The sequence below is a fragment of the Falco naumanni genome, chromosome 1 (assembly GCF_017639655.2).
Source record: "Falco naumanni isolate bFalNau1 chromosome 1, bFalNau1.pat, whole genome shotgun sequence".
NCBI lineage: Eukaryota > Metazoa > Chordata > Aves > Falconiformes > Falconidae > Falco > Falco naumanni.
Genome location: NC_054054.1, coordinates 58375997 through 58393132, shown reverse-complemented (window position 1 = coordinate 58393132; position 17136 = coordinate 58375997). Strand labels below are relative to the sequence as shown.

Sequence of the window (17136 nt, the reverse complement as noted above, 5' to 3'; positions counted from 1 at the left end):
ATAAAAGAGAGACCAGACATAACTAAATGCACAGAATATATTTCAAATAGCTACAGTTCAAACACCAGAATATTATCAAAGGCAGCTTTTTTTCATTTTGTTGACACTTACTGCATTGTCAAAACAATATACTAACACTAGAAAAAACTATACAGAGCAGCAAGGTGTACTGCCACTAAACCAAAAACCAGCTAAGGCTGGTGTTAGACAGGTCTGGCCAAATCACTTGAGCCAGTAAGACAATACACCCAGGGGAATTATGGAAAGCCCATGTAGTACCAGCTTCTTCAAAGCTTACGGATGTCTATGCATGAACACAGAGAAGCACAAGCTACGTTTCACCATTCTTCATGCTCAAACCGCCTAGAACTATGTTCTGTTCTGCTTTACCTTCTGTCCTATGGCAGAGACCAATGGCAGTAACCTCCACAGAAATACAAATTTCCAAGGAAATTTCAGGATATGCAGGTATTTTAAAAAAATAAATAAAGGGTATGTCCTACAGTCTCTTTTTGCTGATACATGTGTGGGATGTATATTAAGAAATGGCACACATACACACTCTGTGGCACAGCAGAAAGGCAACAAATAACTTATATGCTTGTTTCCAAGTTATATCGTACAGCATCTTCTAGCTATTGGGTACATAACACCTATGTGCAGTAGATGGGAATTATTATTAAAATAACCTACTGAATACCTACATATCAGTTAATGTAAACCAGAGCATTACCTGGCTTTCTCCAAGGTTTATCTTCAAATGAATCTAAATCTACTTCCAGAAGTGGCACACCATTAATACTGCCTGGTGCATCTAGATCCACTCCCTTAACTTTTGCACCTGTGAAGAAAAGTTAGAAAGTTAGAGCCTTCCGTCTCTACCAGAGTTTTAACAGTTGTAATACACTTAAAATAGAAATAAAATGTCAGATTTAAATTTATCAAGAAGTTTGGGAAGTGAAAATAATTTCCTTAATCCAAAACAATGTAACATTTTTTTGCATTTTTACTAATATTACTATGTAAATTTTCTTACCGGAAGATCCATAAGCTCGTCCTCCTGTCTTAATATTGAGATTCACAGGTGTCGCTCCATAACTTAAAAGAAATTAACAAAAAACTGAATTAGACAGAGAAAACTCTTAAAACAGAAGAAAACACAAAACAAGAGTTAGCTAGATCCAGAAACAAACTGGACCCAGACTCAATCACCATCCTGAATCTCTAGCTTTCCAAGCTGGTAACACTGTAAAAGTAAAGAGATCAGCCTAGGAGGAAGAGAGTGTACCTTTCTATGCTCAGTAGCAACTTCTCCAACTAATAAACAGTTGTGAAGCAAGTCCCAGTCACTCTTCCTGAGTTGAAAGGATAAAGACCTTGATAGAAACAAGAATGGACAGAACCAGAAGGAGAGAAAGGAAAAATGCAGTTCATTTAGGGATACAGATGACACTCTGGGGATTAGAGTAAAAACAAAATAATAAAAAAAAAGAAAGGGTATAGACAGATCCTTTTCTCTTTTCATAATTATTCCATTTAATCTGTACAGAAAGGGAAAATACAAGCATTTCTCTACAATGATTGAAAGGTCATCTGTTTCAATGTAGTCCTAGCAATCACCTATCCTTGTGACCAACAGAGAAGAATGTTAACATTCCACCTTCTGAAATACCTGAGTACTTTCTTCACAAAATGCACTTAGAACATAGACACTGAACTGATTTAACTACCATAGGAATTACAGTATTGTTCATTTGGAACATTAAGAGTTAGCTTTCACTACCATTTGCATGCAATGTAGCTTATGAGTACAGGTGGTATCAACCCATAAACATAATGAGATGAGCATGTAATTATAAGGCAGTGTATAGTCTACAGTACCACTTCCACACAGTTTCAGTTTTCAATTAAGTCCTACAACAGTACAAAAGTAACACAAAACATTTAACCTTCTGATCTGCCCTGCTGTATTTGTGCAGGAATTTGTCAAACAAATCTTATGGCTTTTTTAAACAACAGTTGACTACTACATGAAAAATCATTTAATCTTATAAAAGGAACTTGCTATACTGAAGCGAAAATGAACAGCAATGAGCAATGTTGAGTTTCTTTTAGATTACTGCCCTTCCATGAACTTTCTGTCCAATTTGCCCATAAAAAAGTTTTTTCAGACATTTCTACATAAAACTTTCTACTCTAATTAGATTTAGGATCATCTGCTCATTGTTTTCTGTATTCATGGGAAGAGCACCGGCAAATCCACTGAGAATACAAATCCAGTTTTGCTTTAGTCTCAAAAAATTTGAGGTTACTGCCTACACCACAAGCATACTAGAAGTTATTGAAAGCAGACAAATAAAGAACTGAAATAATTGCTATTTTTTTGTATTACATTGATTTGCACAGTTAGTTTATAATATGAAATACTGGAAGTTCACAAATATTATGCTTCAAAAGTGAGTAAGTCACCTGCATTCTAAAGTTAAGAACACAATAATATACAAGTTAGTTAAGATCTACCTGCAGACCTCTCACAATTCTGTTAAGAAATGACCCCCTAGGAACTCTGGTTTCAATAAGCACAAAAACATTAAGATTGCCAAGACAAACAAGCAAATCACTTCCCTTAGCAAACTGCCATATGATGAAATATAGTATTTCATAATTCGGGGTAAAATTAACACTGCTCAAAAATGTTCAGTGAGAAACAAACCCGTGATCAAGAGAAGAAAGAATAAGAGGCAGTAACATTAGCAAAAAAAATAATCTTGTATGGTACAAACGCCTAAACCCTGATCTTGAGAAATTGTCTCCAGAGACTGGCAGCTCCATCCTGAAGTACATTAAAATCTCATTTGAGAACATCAATAGGAATGGAAACTACAGAAGTCTAATTAGAACTGTATCCACTACAAACAGGACCAAGGAAGAATGCTTCTAGCGTTCACTGTGCTTACCACTCAACCATTTGCAACAAAAATGTCACCATCACAATAATGACCCTAAAAATCTATGTAACGTAGCCATTCCATAAAAAACCCAGCTATTTTATAAACTTAATACAATTATTTCACAAAAACTGAAAAAACTTAACGCTTACAACAGCTCTTCCTTCATGACATTTGATTTAACTTTCTTGTTTTCCAGTCACTGTATCATTAAAAACATCATTAAAAAAATGAAAAAAAACCCTAAACTGAGACTTAACCATGCATATAATTTGGCATTGACAATTATTAATAAGCCTGAATTAATAATTAAATGTAATCTTGATAATTTGGCATTGACAATTATTAATAAGCCTGAATTAATAATTAAATGTAATCTTGAAAGTTTCCCCATTAATGTTTGCAAGTAACTTACCCATACTGTGAAGCTCCTGTTTTAATATCCCCTATGGTGACTTGAACATCATCTTCATCATCATCACTATCACTATCACTGTCATCCTCAGCCTCTGCCACCTTCTACGAAAGAAAAAGTCATTGCTTAGACAAAGATCAGTCACTTACCTTTACAGTGGAAAAATAATCCAGACAAAACTATCCATTTTGAAATCTTCAAAAGAAGATAATTCTCCTTTCCCTAGACCTCAGAACTGAGTAGTTTCAACAGTAAATTTAGGAGGCTCATCTGCTGAAATGCTACAAGTATCTGAAATATCTAGATCAAAATAGTGAAGTATCTTCAATACTAAGCTCTGTTTCCAAAACAAACAGAAAATAGTTTCTACTACCTAATATCCTTCTTCCCTCTATCTAGCTCGTACACGCTGGTTCTACTCTTGCCACTCAGGAAAGAACTTACAAGATATACAGGAGCTTCTTGCCATCCTGAATGATATAACCAGAGTAACTCTAATATGTTTTTCCAGTTGTAGATGAACACTACACTTCAGACAAATCTATTCAGTTCCTAACATCAGTAAACTATATAAATACTTGAGATTATTCAGTGAACAGGCTGAAAAAATGAGATACAAGAGCACACTGCATGCTGTTCTGTCCCACAGCGTTCAGTCTTGCTAGTAAATAAAACAGTCATGCCAGTTCATACCAGGAGTTCATCTAGTTCACTGTTTCAGGTGTGTTTAGTGGTTTGGTTTGGTTTTCCCCTTCCAGAGACCACAGCAGAGGGAAAAAAACAGGGCAAACACATATGATGCTGCTCCCTCACACTCAGCTGCCGATTACTACCAGCTCAGGGCATTTCCTAAGCCAGTTAAAGTTTGTCTATTTAGTAACCTCCAATGATCTTTCTCTCAATTACTTGCCCAGACTTCCCCTGGACTTTCTATATAAGCTCCCAGCAGTGACACTCTCTTTGGCAGGGATTTCCACAGTACTGTCTACTGCAGGAAGAGTCAACCTATTTTATTTGTTTTCATCCTGGCTCCTACAACTTTCATTTAACAGTCCCAGTTCTCACATGGAAGGGACTGTGTTATAGTTTCCATACATGATTTTGTTGACCTCCATCATAACCTATGCATGCCTGTCTTCCAGGTATGCCTACCTACTCAGCCATTCCTTTACGGAAGCTACCTTGATTATTACTCTTGCTGCTCCTCTTTCAACTTCTGTCAGGTGAAGTAAAGCCTTTACGGCATGAGGGGAACAGAACGGCACACAATTCAGAGTGCAACTGAACCACGGATTTATGGCATAAAGATATCTTTCATTTTATTCTCTATTCATTTTCTGCTGCACCTCAAGGTTTGACTGCTTTTTAGACTCCAGAGAAGCACTTAATCATCAGTATCATAGAACCTTCTACATAACTTAATGCATCCCTCCTAAGTCATAATGATCAGCTCAGAGACGACCATTTTATTTGTAAACCTGTTTTTCCTCCCATTAACCTAATTATTCTTATTCTACGCAGAATTTCAATAACCATTTATTAACTAGTCAGCTCTTCATAGATATTTTTTGATATCAGTAAACTCATGATCCCACAACTTACCCCTTATAATTTATATAAATTATAAAAGTAATTTATAAACACATTAAACAGCACAAGTTATGCACAACATTGCAGAGAACCTCATTGGAGGCGACATTCCTTCCTGTGAAAATTTAACTTTGACTTCTACCCTCTAATTTTTTTTAATGCATCAATTATCCATGTGGGACTCATTCTACAGCTGCTTAGTTTTCTTAAAATCCTTTGGTGAGGAACTTCTTCAAAAACCTTGTGAAATCCAAGTGAACTTTATCAACCAGATCACCCTTATCCACATACTTGTTGAGTCCTTCAGCTAGAGATTGAACGTACGAAAGCCAAGTTGATCCTGCCCAGGGAGCCTGCAGTTACACAAGCACAGCCAGGCTCTAGCCTTTATCTGTCGTACTGTCTATTAACTTGCCTGGTACATAAAGTAGACAAAAATAAGCAACTGCACAAAAGATAAAGTGTTGGAGTGCAGTTCATCCTTGCCATACAAGATAATTTACATAACAATTAAGAGTCTAATCAAGGGTGGGTGGGAGGGAGTCCAGATCAATATAACTACTCTGTAAATGGCAACTGAAGACAGAAGACAGTTTTCCAGTGCTGCACAGCTGAGAAGTACAAGTTCACCACTCTCACACACACCAGGAAACCCACACAGTACAGCACCATTATAAATGCATCAAACAGAAAATAAAATTTTGGCTGGAGCATGCACCTTTTCAACCAAAACTTATAAGCAATGACTTCTTAGTTCCCTCCTCACAGAAATATTCACCTTTTCTTATTCAACCAACTTGAACACCATTTTTCCAGGTTGCTGCTGACCCTTCATGTGCACCTTTTACCATGAAGTTCTCAATTTTACAGAGATGTTCTAATGATATCCTAACAAAGCTACGTTTTCTGTAGGTTAAAAATACAAAGATGTGCAAGTACAAGGGAGCAGCACCAATGAGGATTTTCAGAAGTATTTTAAAATAAGCAAGTCCAAAAAAGTATGCTACTGTCTCATTGTACCTAACATATTAAATCTACTGCCCACATACAGTATTAGCATCAAGACAAAAAGCCTTTGGTGCACTTAAAAGAGCTTTTCAGTTTAAACAACTAAAATAAGTTTTTTAAGGTTTGGTAAGTTTTTTTCCCCGACTTTAAATAAGTTGTGATCTTTCATAATTAAAGTATTAATCTTACTGAAAAAAAATATACTGTTGAGGGGCCAGTCCTTAAAACTTGCACAAATACCATGATATTGGTTTCTGCATCACTTAAGAGAGTTTTTGCAAGACAAAAGCTAAAAAAATTCCAGTTAAGTAAAGTTACAATCTTTTTCATAGAACAAATTTAAACTGGTCCCATTCACTGAGGCCTTTTATCATCATTGCAACTGCAAATCTCATTTCCTGGTCCTTTCCTTCATCATACTAAGACAAATTATAAGACATACTGAACACCGAAGACTACCAAACAAGTCTATTATGTTGCCTCTGTAAGGCACGTGTAACTCATCTCTTGACCCATATTTCCACAGTTCTGCAAATGCTGACTGTTTACCACTTCCAAAAAAGAAAAATAATCACAGAATTTTATTTCCCTATCAGTGAGGAAAAACAAGAGACAGTATCATTTTGAAAAGGATGTCTCTGAGAAGACACAGCTGTCTTGAAGCACTGTCTTCCCCCCAAAAAAACCTGGAAGTACCATTAATTTATCTCGTGTGCGTTACATTTAAAAAGTAGACTGCAGCTGGAAATTTGATATAGTAATTTCTACAGAGTATGTGCAGACAGTGTCAAACACCTTTCAGAAAAAAAAAATTTAAAAAAATCAAAAGCATACACTTACGCATTAATTCATTTAATTATAAATCCTAGCCAAATTATGAATACCCCATAAATCAAAACAAATTAAAGCAGTATTTCAAAAACACATTTAAAACTACCGTTTTCACAACGCCATTTTCTGCAGCTTCCTCTTCATTTCCAGGTGGGGGTGGAGCACTTAAACAGAAACAAACAGGAAAAGATGAAACTAGGTATTTATGCATATATTATTTCAGATGTGTGAGCTAATGATGAAAAAAGCCTTGCCACATCATTCCAGAGAACAGCCAAAGCTCCAGCTATCTTCTGCATTAATTAAAAAAAAAAAAAAAAATTAAAAAAATCTCCATGAATAAACTCTTTTATTAGCAGGATAATAAGTAGCTATCATAACTCATAGTAACTGGATGCTTGTAGAATAGTTAGAAGTAATAAGGCACTACACTTGGATCCTCTTTTGAAATCAAAGTGAAATCTTTCATAATATATAAAGGAAGAATAACAGGTTTGGGGTTTTTTCCCTACAGACTGACACTTTTCAAAGACATAATGGAAAAAACACTTAAATACCTATAGGTAATGTTGCACTAAATCAGAATTCCCACATCTGCATTGTGAAATTTTCATCCACCATATGGAATAGCTATGATTCAGTGATGAACTCAATTATATTTTAACTGTAGACTGAACACTGTAAAATTTTTTAAACTACTGGTCCATCTAAAATGACCAGCACTGCCAAATCCATGCAAATGAGCTGTGTCACTGGGCTTACCTACTGCTGTTTCTTATACAGTGTTGCACCACAAATAGCAGTGTAAGCAAGGAGCTATTTAGAAACAACACTGTTTCACCAAAAAGATATTTCTGAAATGGAGTGAGCAACTGTTCATTTTTATCGAACAGAATAATTTTGATTCCATCTTCTGTTGGCAAAATACCCACTCATGAGCACTGCACCAAAACCCAACACAGCCCAGGTACGGTCCCAGTAAAATGACAGACTAGTTAGAAAACCTGAATAAAACCTCACATTTTTTATATATACAAAGAATGCCAAAATTGAGAGGCCAGAAAACAGAACTTTTAAGAGGTGAACTGCCACCACACTTCAAGAGTTCCAAACACAACTCATAAGACACATACGCTACCATTTGTTATGATTTTTAGTCCAATAACTATGTATTGAGGCAGCCAAACACCAAACTAGACACTACTGGCCAGAAACTGGTGTAAAAACACTGTTTATAAGGTTAATTTCAGTTCCCATGCAAATAATTTTCTTAAACAACAGGTAAAGGTAACTGAGCACAAGGAATCAATTAATATGGAATAGCTTCCAAATAAAGAGCAAATACATAGAATTCTTTGTCTTGGAAAAGAGACAATTTAAGACAAAGGCGACATGGGTCTAGAAAACTGTTAAGTGACATGGAAAAGGCGACAGGAAACAACTTTGCTTCTTACTACAAGAACTAATGGGAACCAAATAATTGCATGTAGTAGCCACTTCAAAAGGGTATCTATCATATGTAGTCAAGTGTTGGAGGTCATTACTGCTGTATCGCACTGCCTGTCAAAAGTTGACATCAGTTCAAAAAGGCAACTGAGCAAGCTTACAGACCAGAACTCCACCAAGAATAACTAAAATCAAGAGTTCTCATTGAAAAAAGTCTTTGTTGACTGGATGCATTTAGAGAAAATGACAACACATGTTTACTTGCACTGACTTCCCCTTTTTATTTTCCAAATGTATTTTGACAACCAATAATTTCCATAGTTTACCAAATGGGAGACTTCTTTCATTCAGTACGAGAGACTCATTCCTATTTCTAGCCCGTCCTTGCTACTGACCTCCATCAACTTAGCTAGACATTTAAAGAAGCATCTTTGTGCCTTCTCTCATACAGCTCCTTATAATTCAGGCAGGCTTCCCCAAATACTTCCAAAGCTTTTCTAAATTTCTTTCAAATACTCTCTTACTAATAAAGAAACCAACTCCACAATCCCAAGCAGATGTGTTACGTGACCTGCATGTCAAGCTGGCTAGTGATCTTCCACTGCTTTCTTGTATTCCTCCTTTTGTAACTCCATTGTAAACTCTTTGGGAGACAGGCTGTCTTTTAATGTCTAAATTATCTAGAACAAATGAAGTCCTGATCCATTACTAAGACTGCAAGGCACAATGATTGCAGAAATAAAAGAACTGTTGGCATTTTGTGAGAGGCTATTGCTGTCCATACAGTTAAAACTTGAAATAAATTTCATACCCAACAGTCCCAATTTCACAGGTAAAACCATTTCACAGAAAAGCCAGGTCATTCTAGCAGGCCAAACACAGTATCTTAAGAGGGTTTTCAAAGACACCAGAGCACGTTCAGGTGCAAGGGGCTTTCAAGCAGCTATGCAGAAGAACGTAACGAATACAGGTTTTGTGCAGACATGCTAAGGTGTCAAGATACTCACCTAGCTTTTTCTTCCTCTGGTCTCTCTGCTTCATTTTCATCTACCAAAAGAAAAACACAGTCGTTAAGAATAAAATCCCCTGAATACAAACTGTGGCAGATACCTTGCCAGGCAGATTATTTAGGTAACTCCTCAGTTTACTACTGAGACATTTTCGTAACGTTTCAATTGTGACATCAGGCGAGCAGACCCGAGCCCTCCCAGAGCTCTGTACTGACAGGTCCACCGCACGAGCAGGGTTCAGTTTACAGGTTTCATTATGTAAAGAAAGCCCGTAGTTGTAAAGAAAGTTTACGCCTAAAAGGTCAAGGCTGCTTTAGTACTTCACCGTGGGGAGGCCGGGCAGGGGGGTTCTGGAAGCGGCGCGGCCGCGCCGGGGGTGCGTGTAGGGCAGGGGCGCGGGCGGCCTCCCGCCGCCGAGGCCCAGCGCGGCCGGGGCAGAGGGGCCGGGAGCCCTGCAGCGCCCCGGAGCCCGGGAGCCGAGCGCCCGCAGGGGAGGGGGCAGGGAGCCACCGGCGCGGCGAGGGGGCCGCGCACAGGCCCGGGACGGCGCCGCTGGAGGGCCGGCCAGGAGGAGGGGACTGAGCAGCCGCAGGGGTGGCGGAACGGGGGGGACCCTCTTAAACGGCCGCCGTCAGCCACGGGCCGGCCTGGCCGAGCGGCGCACGCCGCGGCCTACCCGCCCCCACACGCACCCCTCTGCCGCCGCGGAGGGGCAGAGCGCCGGGCCGGCATGCTGCGGTGGTGGTGGGCCAAGGGTCTGGGAAGGTCCGTACCGCCATAGAGCCACTCCTCCTCCTCGTCCCCAGCAGCCCCGCCGAGGTCTGCCGAGAGCCGCTCCACCTCGCCGGTAGACATGGCCGCCTCCCGCGGGACGCGAGAGCCCAGGCCCGGCCGCGCCGGGGCCTCCCGCCGCTGGGCAGCACCGCCGCGCCGCCCCGGGCCTCCGCCGGCGCCTCAGGCCGCGACCACGCGGCAGCCGGGGGGTTGCGAGCGCCCGCCCGGCCCAACGCCACCGCTCGCGGAGGAGCCGCCGCCTGCTCGGCGCTTCCCCTCCCCCGCCGAGTGAGTGACACGCACAGGAAGCGGGCCCGGCCCGGCCCCGCGGCGCCCTGGGCACGGGCATGCGGGGGGCGGCCCGGCGGCGCCCGGCCGCGCAGGGAGGCCGGGCGGCGAGGGGCCGGGCGCGGCGCGGCGGCCTTCGCTCCCCGAGGGGCCCTCCCGGGCCGGGGGCCATGAGTGGGGAGAAGCGGAGGGGCCTCCTGGCAGCCCGCGGGAGGAGCGGGCCGGGCCGGAGGGGAAAGGGGAGCGGCCGTGCGGCCAGGCCGGGCCCAGCTCGGGGACTGCCGGCCCCGCTGCCCGGGCCGCGCTCGCACGCGCACGGCCCGGCCCCGCTCTGTGCGCTGCCCGTCGCCGGGACTCACCTCGGCGGTGCCTTCCTCCCGCTCCCGAGGCGCGGCGTGCCGGCCGGAGCCGCCTTTCCTTCCTCTGGCTGCCCTTTGTCTCTGCTGCCTTCGGCGGTCCTTGTGCTCTTCTGCATCCCCGAAGGCCGGTCCGCCCCTCAGCAGGGCTCACCGGCAGCGTGGCGATCTCCTCCAGGACATCCTCGCCCACCTCCAGAAGCAGGACTTGGCCGAACACACGTACAGTCAGTCCAGTGCCGTGCTTCTACTGGCGGCTGATGGCAGCTGCCAGGGGGGAGCATAACCACAGGATAAACACGCTGCCTCTTCTACTAGTTCTGTCCTAGCTCTCAGCTCAGGGACTCTCCCAGCTGGATGTAATATTTTAAGCTTAACAACTCTTTATATGTGTTGTGTTTTTTTTTTCTCCACAAATTGCATAATCTTATTTTTAGCTCCTGCAAGAGTTTAACATGCATAGCGTGCTATGAATATTCTAGAGCGTAACTGAGCATTTCATGAAGAAATTGTGCTATTTCAGAAGTGGTGGGAAATAGCAAGCTATTTTTACTGATTTCTCATTTTACATCTGTGAATGCTGCATGAACAACTGCAAGATTCATGAGAAAATTTAAGAAACAACAACTGTCAACACAAGATTTGACCAGTTGCGTGTACAAACGAGCCTTCAGAATGTTTGTCAAAACTAAAACAGGGAACCCTCTTTCACAGCAGGACAGCTTGTAAAAAATCAGACTAGAGGACGTGACTGTATTATAAACATCTCGCAACTATGGGTGGGGAAAGCTTATTTTAATTGTCTGCATAGAGAACCTTGTTTTAAAGTTTCATATATGGCATGACATTTCACTAGAGTTCACATGAACAAACTACTGACTCAAAAGGCATTGTTTTGCCTGTGAAATTAAGTGTTTGGGTGTCATGTACAGATCATTAATTATGTGGTATAACCGGATAGGATTTCATCATGCAATTCCACTTTTTAGACACGTAGTAGTGGAGCCAACAAAGGTGTTTTTTACCCAAAACATTTCTAGATGCTTGTTTCTCATAAAACAAATTTGTATTGTAGTACTTCTTACTGGGCATTAGTGTCTGTCTTAATTTTCATTCCTTTTCTGTTTACTTGGCCATTTCACACACATCAGGCCAACATTAAATGACATGGTAGAACTCATAATAGTTTCCTTCGATTGCAGACACAAGGAAAAAGAAAGAAAAGACATTTGTGGAAAACACCACAAAGAGAACTCATGAGTAGGTGTAGAACATAAAATCTCTTAAAATACATCAATGCTGACCCTCAGAGCATTTTTCTTGTAGAAACCTTTAAATAGATGTCACATTGAGCTGGTGGTGATGTGAAAAACCATCTTGAACAGCTTGACCATGGGAAGCTGACCCAAGAAGGCTAAGTCTAGAAAATAGTTGCAAACCTTCCACTTCCCCCAGGAAGATCTTTACCCACCTCTGTCTCTGGTTGGACAGAGGGTGCTCTGAACCTGTTTCCAGCTTTGCTTCCAAGGATAGTGTGCTGGCCTAGATTCTGCTGAAAGGTAAGAACTCTCACCAGTCCTGGCCTCTGGAAGTTTCTCCTGCTGCTGCACAGAGGGGGAACAGCAGTTGGGGCGTGAAAAAAAGGCTACTCCTAAGGCCCTGAGCAGTGAAAAGGTTGAGGACCAAAGACAACATCTTTGTGAGCTGCGTAAACAACTCACCGGTTACACTCCAGAAACGCACAAGATACCAAGTTTACAGAACCCTTTTAAGACTGTTCTTTTTCTAACACAGTAGTTGTAAATTTGCACATGGGATAAAATAAGCTGTAAAAACTACTTCAATAATTTTGTTTTGCAATTTAACTACTGTGCTTTAAACTGATTAACTCATTTTGTCTTCTGGCTAGTAATCCTTTTTCTCAACATTGGCCTATGCAGAATTATTGAAATCTATAAAGTATTTATAAAGTAAAAAAGTTATTTGTTTTCTTAAAAAGGCATCTGCTGTTTTGACAATACATCTGAAAAAAACCCTCAGCCTTTTAAAAATGGTAACTGAAGAGCTGGACAAGCCATAATATATCTAGCATTTGTCCAGGGCACTCAAGCATAAAGCAAGAGCTCAGAGATACATAATCTCTGAGGTAATTCAGTCTGAGAGGAGGATAATTCTACTTGTGAGTAAATCCAGGGGCCCAGTGGTTAACAATCCTCAATCCTTTCTTGGCACTCATTTTTCAAATCAAAATAGTTGAGATTATTAATTTACATATTTTTATAGCATCATGAAGTTATATGCCCTGAGGTTAGAATAACAGATTGGGGCTGGAACAGCACAAAGATGTAAGTCTGAGCTTGGAAGAAGGCATTGGGGTAGGAATGTACATGGTGCAGACTGGAAGGAAAGGGTTTAATTTCATTACTGGAAGTCTGGTGATTCCACATTACTCATTTTCCCATGTTCTGAAACCAGCCAAACCTGCAAAGACCTAAAAAGACCTGTTAAGATAGTAGATGAGCTAATTAAGCAATTTATCCTTTTGCTATTGCTGATAATCCCGCTACGTCAGAAAAAGCATATACCTCATTCTGTGCTAAGGAGGTTGCCCTAGTGAAATTCAGTGTAGGACACAGATTTGCAAGCGAGCCGTTGGTTCTCTGGGGAGAGGAAACTGTAGATACATATTATGGCATTTTTTCTAGATAGCTTTGAAACTGATTTTGAGATCAAGAGCTTTTTAAAGGAGAATGGGATTAATTTTTTGTCTCCAACTGTGTATCATAGAAGTTGCATTTAAGATAACATTTCTTGAGGCTAGTTCATCAACCACTGGATTTGTTAATACTAACACAAGAAATACAAAATTATAGGACAGGGATTGGTGATGGAAGGTTTACCTTTCCAGTGTTGTACGTTTGAAGAAGTATGAGCGCAACAATTGTTCTCTCTGTGTAACAAAGACACCGCTTTGGTGCTGCACATTAACAGTGACACTGAGTTCTGTTAACACTTACCAGGAGCAAGACCAAAGGAGCTCCCAGCCTTTTCAGGGAAATGCCAGGGCAAGCCTCACCTGTGGGTGGCCAGTCCTGCTTCCCAGCACTGCCCAGGGCTACAGGCTGCGGCAGAGCTCCTAATACAGACGGTAGGTGACAGAAACATTTTAAGGTTTGTCAGGATTTGGCACTGTCAGCAAAAAGAAGAGCCCCCTACCCTTTCCCCTCCCAGAGGCCTATCCCTGCTGCTGCTCTAGCGGTGTAACAGCCCTGGGCGGCGGAGCAGGCCGCGGCCAGCCCGGGGGACACCAGGTCCCAGAGCGGGCAGCAGGAGCGCTGCACGGGCAGTCCCTCGGCAGGCGCCCAGGTTGCAGCGGCCTTGGGGGCGGGCACCACACCGTACCACACAGCCCCAGCGGCCAGAGGAAAGGCCTCGCCGGCACCGCTAGCCCCGCCGCAGCCTCCCGGACCGCTCCCTCCCCGCGCACACGCCGCTACCCCCAACCACGCCTCCGCCATGGGGGAGCAGTGACACCGCCCGCCCCTCCCGCCCCTCCCGCCAGTGGGCAGCCAACCAGCGTCCTCGACGTCATCGCGCGGCGCCGCCGGCGCGCGGGCCACGTGCGGTGTGTTGTGCTGCGGCTGTCAGCGCTGGCCGCTGCCATGGCGGTGCCGGTGCCGGAGCTGCGGCGGGTGTGCCGGCAGGCCTGGGAGCCCGTGCTCACCAGGGCGCGACGGGCCGTCGTCTTCTTGGACGCGGCGTCCGCCGAGGCGCTGCACTGGGGCAGCGGCGGGGCGGGCGAGCTGCTGGCGGCGGGGGCGCTGGCCGTCAGGGCGCTGCCCGCTGAGGCGGGAGAGGCGGCCGGGGCGGCGGGCGCGGCGGGCGCGGCCCGCGTCGTCTTTGTGGTGAGCGGGGCGCTGCGGGGCGGCACAGCCGCCGCCGTGCGCGGAGTGCTGGGCCAGGGCGCCGTGCGGCACTGCACGCTGGTGTCCGGCGGCGAGGCGGAGGGCGGCGGCCCGGCCGAGCTGGAGGAGACGTTGCGGCGGTGGATGGGCGAGGGCGGCAGCGCCGAGGTGGTGCTGCGGGGCCCGCCGCTCCTGGCGCCCGTCTCGGCGGAGCTCTGGCTGCTGCCCGGCCTGACGGCGCTCCTCCCGCCTCTGCCCGGCCTCGGCGGGCCCGGCCCCGCGGAGCTCGGGCTGGGCGCCCTGCCGGCCGAGCTGCGGGCGGCGGTGCGGGCCCTAGTGGGCGAGCTCGACGCGCTCTTCACCGCCCTGGGCCTGCGGGAGGAGAGCTTCGCCGTGGGGGCCCTCAGCAGGATTGTCGCCGCTGAGCTGGCAAGCTATGCCCCAGCCAGGAACCGGAGGAGAATGGCCACTAACAAGGCCTCCATCGTCTTCGTGGACAGGACGTTGGACCTTGCTGGTAAGAAATCCACTGCTGGAGGGGGCTGTCGTCCTTGTGGGCCTGCATCCGCCCCATCAGGAAGGTTACAGATAGTTGCGGGAGTCCTCGTGGCCTGGGAGTGTATTTAACACTGTGGCCGTGGTGGTTGCTCACACATCCGTGCTCCCTAGTGGGTCATGGAAACCAAAAGAATGAAGCAGAGGGCTCTGCTGGGAACGCAAGGGTTTGTTTCTGACCCTTTCACTTTGCTGTGAGCTAGAATTGGCTGTGTCTGTGTGTCATCCCATGGTGAGAAGGAAATGGTCTGTGTGTTTCAGGCTGTGCCTAGTGGATTACTGCAAAGCATTTTCCAGTACCAACTCACCCTTGGTACTGCACCTGTCTTGTGTAGATAGATATATCTATATGCCTGAAAGTGCCTGTCTGTCTGTGTGTGTTGTGTATATGTATATGGTTTTTATATGCCATGCATCATACTTGGGTTTGCACATGGCTGGTGGTGTTAACTTGCAAAACATTATCTCTGAATGAAAACAACACAGAACTGTTTATATGACACTTTCTGGGAAGCAAATGAGCATAAGAATGAACCATATGGTAGATATAATACTGCAAATTAATGCAGAATTGATGCGAAAGCTGAGAAGTGTAGAGGGTGGTATGAGAGTCCACTGGGAAACAATCAGAAATAACATGTCAAGTATTGTAATCGATGTGAAAGCTTGTTAAGCGAGGTAAAGTCTTTTAAGCTGGTAAGGTGTGGTATTTAAAGGGCAGAAAGGGAAAGACTGAGGGAACGAGTCACCAGCAAGGTGTTGGGCCAGTGGCTCAGAAAAACTTTGCATCAGGGTCTCGCTTCTAGAATAACCATCCTTCAGAAGAAATGGTAAACTTGGAGAATAATTGATATAGGAGTGGATGCATTTGCTCACCCTGTCGTATGTATCTGCTCACATATACAGTGTGTGGGCCTGGTTTTGTTTGTTTCCATTACCTGTAGACAGTAATTCAGGTCAGTATTTTGCCACCACATGTTTCATAGCAAGTGCTTGGCACAATGTTGTACCTACAGCTCATCTGATTCTGAATTATCTTCTGTCTTCTTCCTCATCTGCCATTTTGGCTTTGTGTAATCTTGTACTGTTATAGGGTTCATAGCTGTCAGCAATGTGCTGAAGAGCAGCTATGCATCTGTGTGGTTAATGCTGTGCTATAGTTGGGAGGATTGCTGGGAAGACTGCAGGAGAATGGACTTGGATGAAGAGCCTTGAAACTGTGAGAGGAGTGCCCGTTTGGGGTGGGAACCAGTGAAATTGGACAAGAATTTATGCAGTCGGGTGGTGGGAAGAATTAAAACCAAGAAAAGGAACTGGAAATTGTGGGTGCTGTTGGAGCTGCCTGACAGGGAGACTGTTGAGGAGGCATGAAGAGAGATAATTGGTACCAGCTTAAACCTGGGAAGTGAAGTCTGGGATTTCATACTTCAGTAGGAGCAGGTTTTTTGGAGAAAACATCAGGGCAGTGGTGGGGCAGCTTTGGAGGGGATACATGAAAGCTCTTGTAGTCAGGATAAGAAACTATTCAATTTTTTAGGAATATACTCTTTTCAGTATCTGTAACTGAAACCAAGATCCCTTCCTTCATACAGCTATTTTTTGGTTACCAACAAACGTCTCTGGAATTCATTGACAATTTCATTGAAGCCTTTCAGTGCTTCAAACATGATACCATACTCATGCCATCAAGTACAGTGCAAACAGAAGAAAGAAAAATCTAGAGAATTTCAGAGGTAAAGCATTACTTGGACCTGAATTTAGTGCCACACAGTAAGATTTGTTTCATTGGTTTGCTATAAATTGTGCAGTAAAAAGTACATAAAAAGAACAGCATTTAAGTTGTGACATCAGTTGTCAAGTGGGAAATTATAAAATTAAGTTGTACCTGAAACCTTAATTTTCTTAGGTGTATTCAGCCTTTTATATACTCTCTCCCCTGGCCCCGTACCTCTGACTCCACTGCTTGGCCTTCAGGTGAATGAGTCTGCTGGATTCAGCCTTTTGTTTTAT

General features: G+C 43.9%; 2 protein-coding genes across 7 annotated transcripts in view; one reads left to right on the top strand and one right to left on the bottom strand.

The window, feature by feature from the left end:
* The window catches only part of FIP1L1 (factor interacting with PAPOLA and CPSF1), a 42887-nt gene extending 32114 nt beyond the window's left edge, over positions 1-10773 (bottom strand). For 3 of the 6 annotated variants that reach the window (XM_040595686.1, XM_040595701.1, XM_040595709.1), the window contains exons 1-6: positions 10022-10129; positions 9246-9285; positions 6899-6956; positions 3364-3467; positions 1037-1098; positions 734-841 (exon numbers count right to left, since the gene is read on the bottom strand). In XM_040595686.1, coding sequence (XP_040451620.1) covers positions 734-841; positions 1037-1098; positions 3364-3467; positions 6899-6956; positions 9246-9285; positions 10022-10103 — 454 coding nt within the window. In that variant the 5' untranslated portion in view covers positions 10104-10129. Of the gene's footprint in view, positions 1-733; positions 842-1036; positions 1099-3363; positions 3468-6898; positions 6957-9245; positions 9286-10021; positions 10130-10669 lie in introns of those variants that run through there. The other 3 variants (XM_040595695.1, XM_040595716.1, XM_040595725.1) reach the window with 2 other exon arrangements.
* Positions 10774-14294: 3521 nt separating this feature from the next.
* SCFD2 (sec1 family domain containing 2) overlaps positions 14295-17136 on the top strand; it is a 198509-nt gene continuing 195667 nt past the window's right edge. The window contains exon 1 of the mRNA XM_040595615.1: positions 14295-15088. Coding sequence (XP_040451549.1) covers positions 14329-15088 — 760 coding nt within the window. The 5' untranslated portion in view covers positions 14295-14328. The remainder of the gene's footprint in view (positions 15089-17136) is intronic.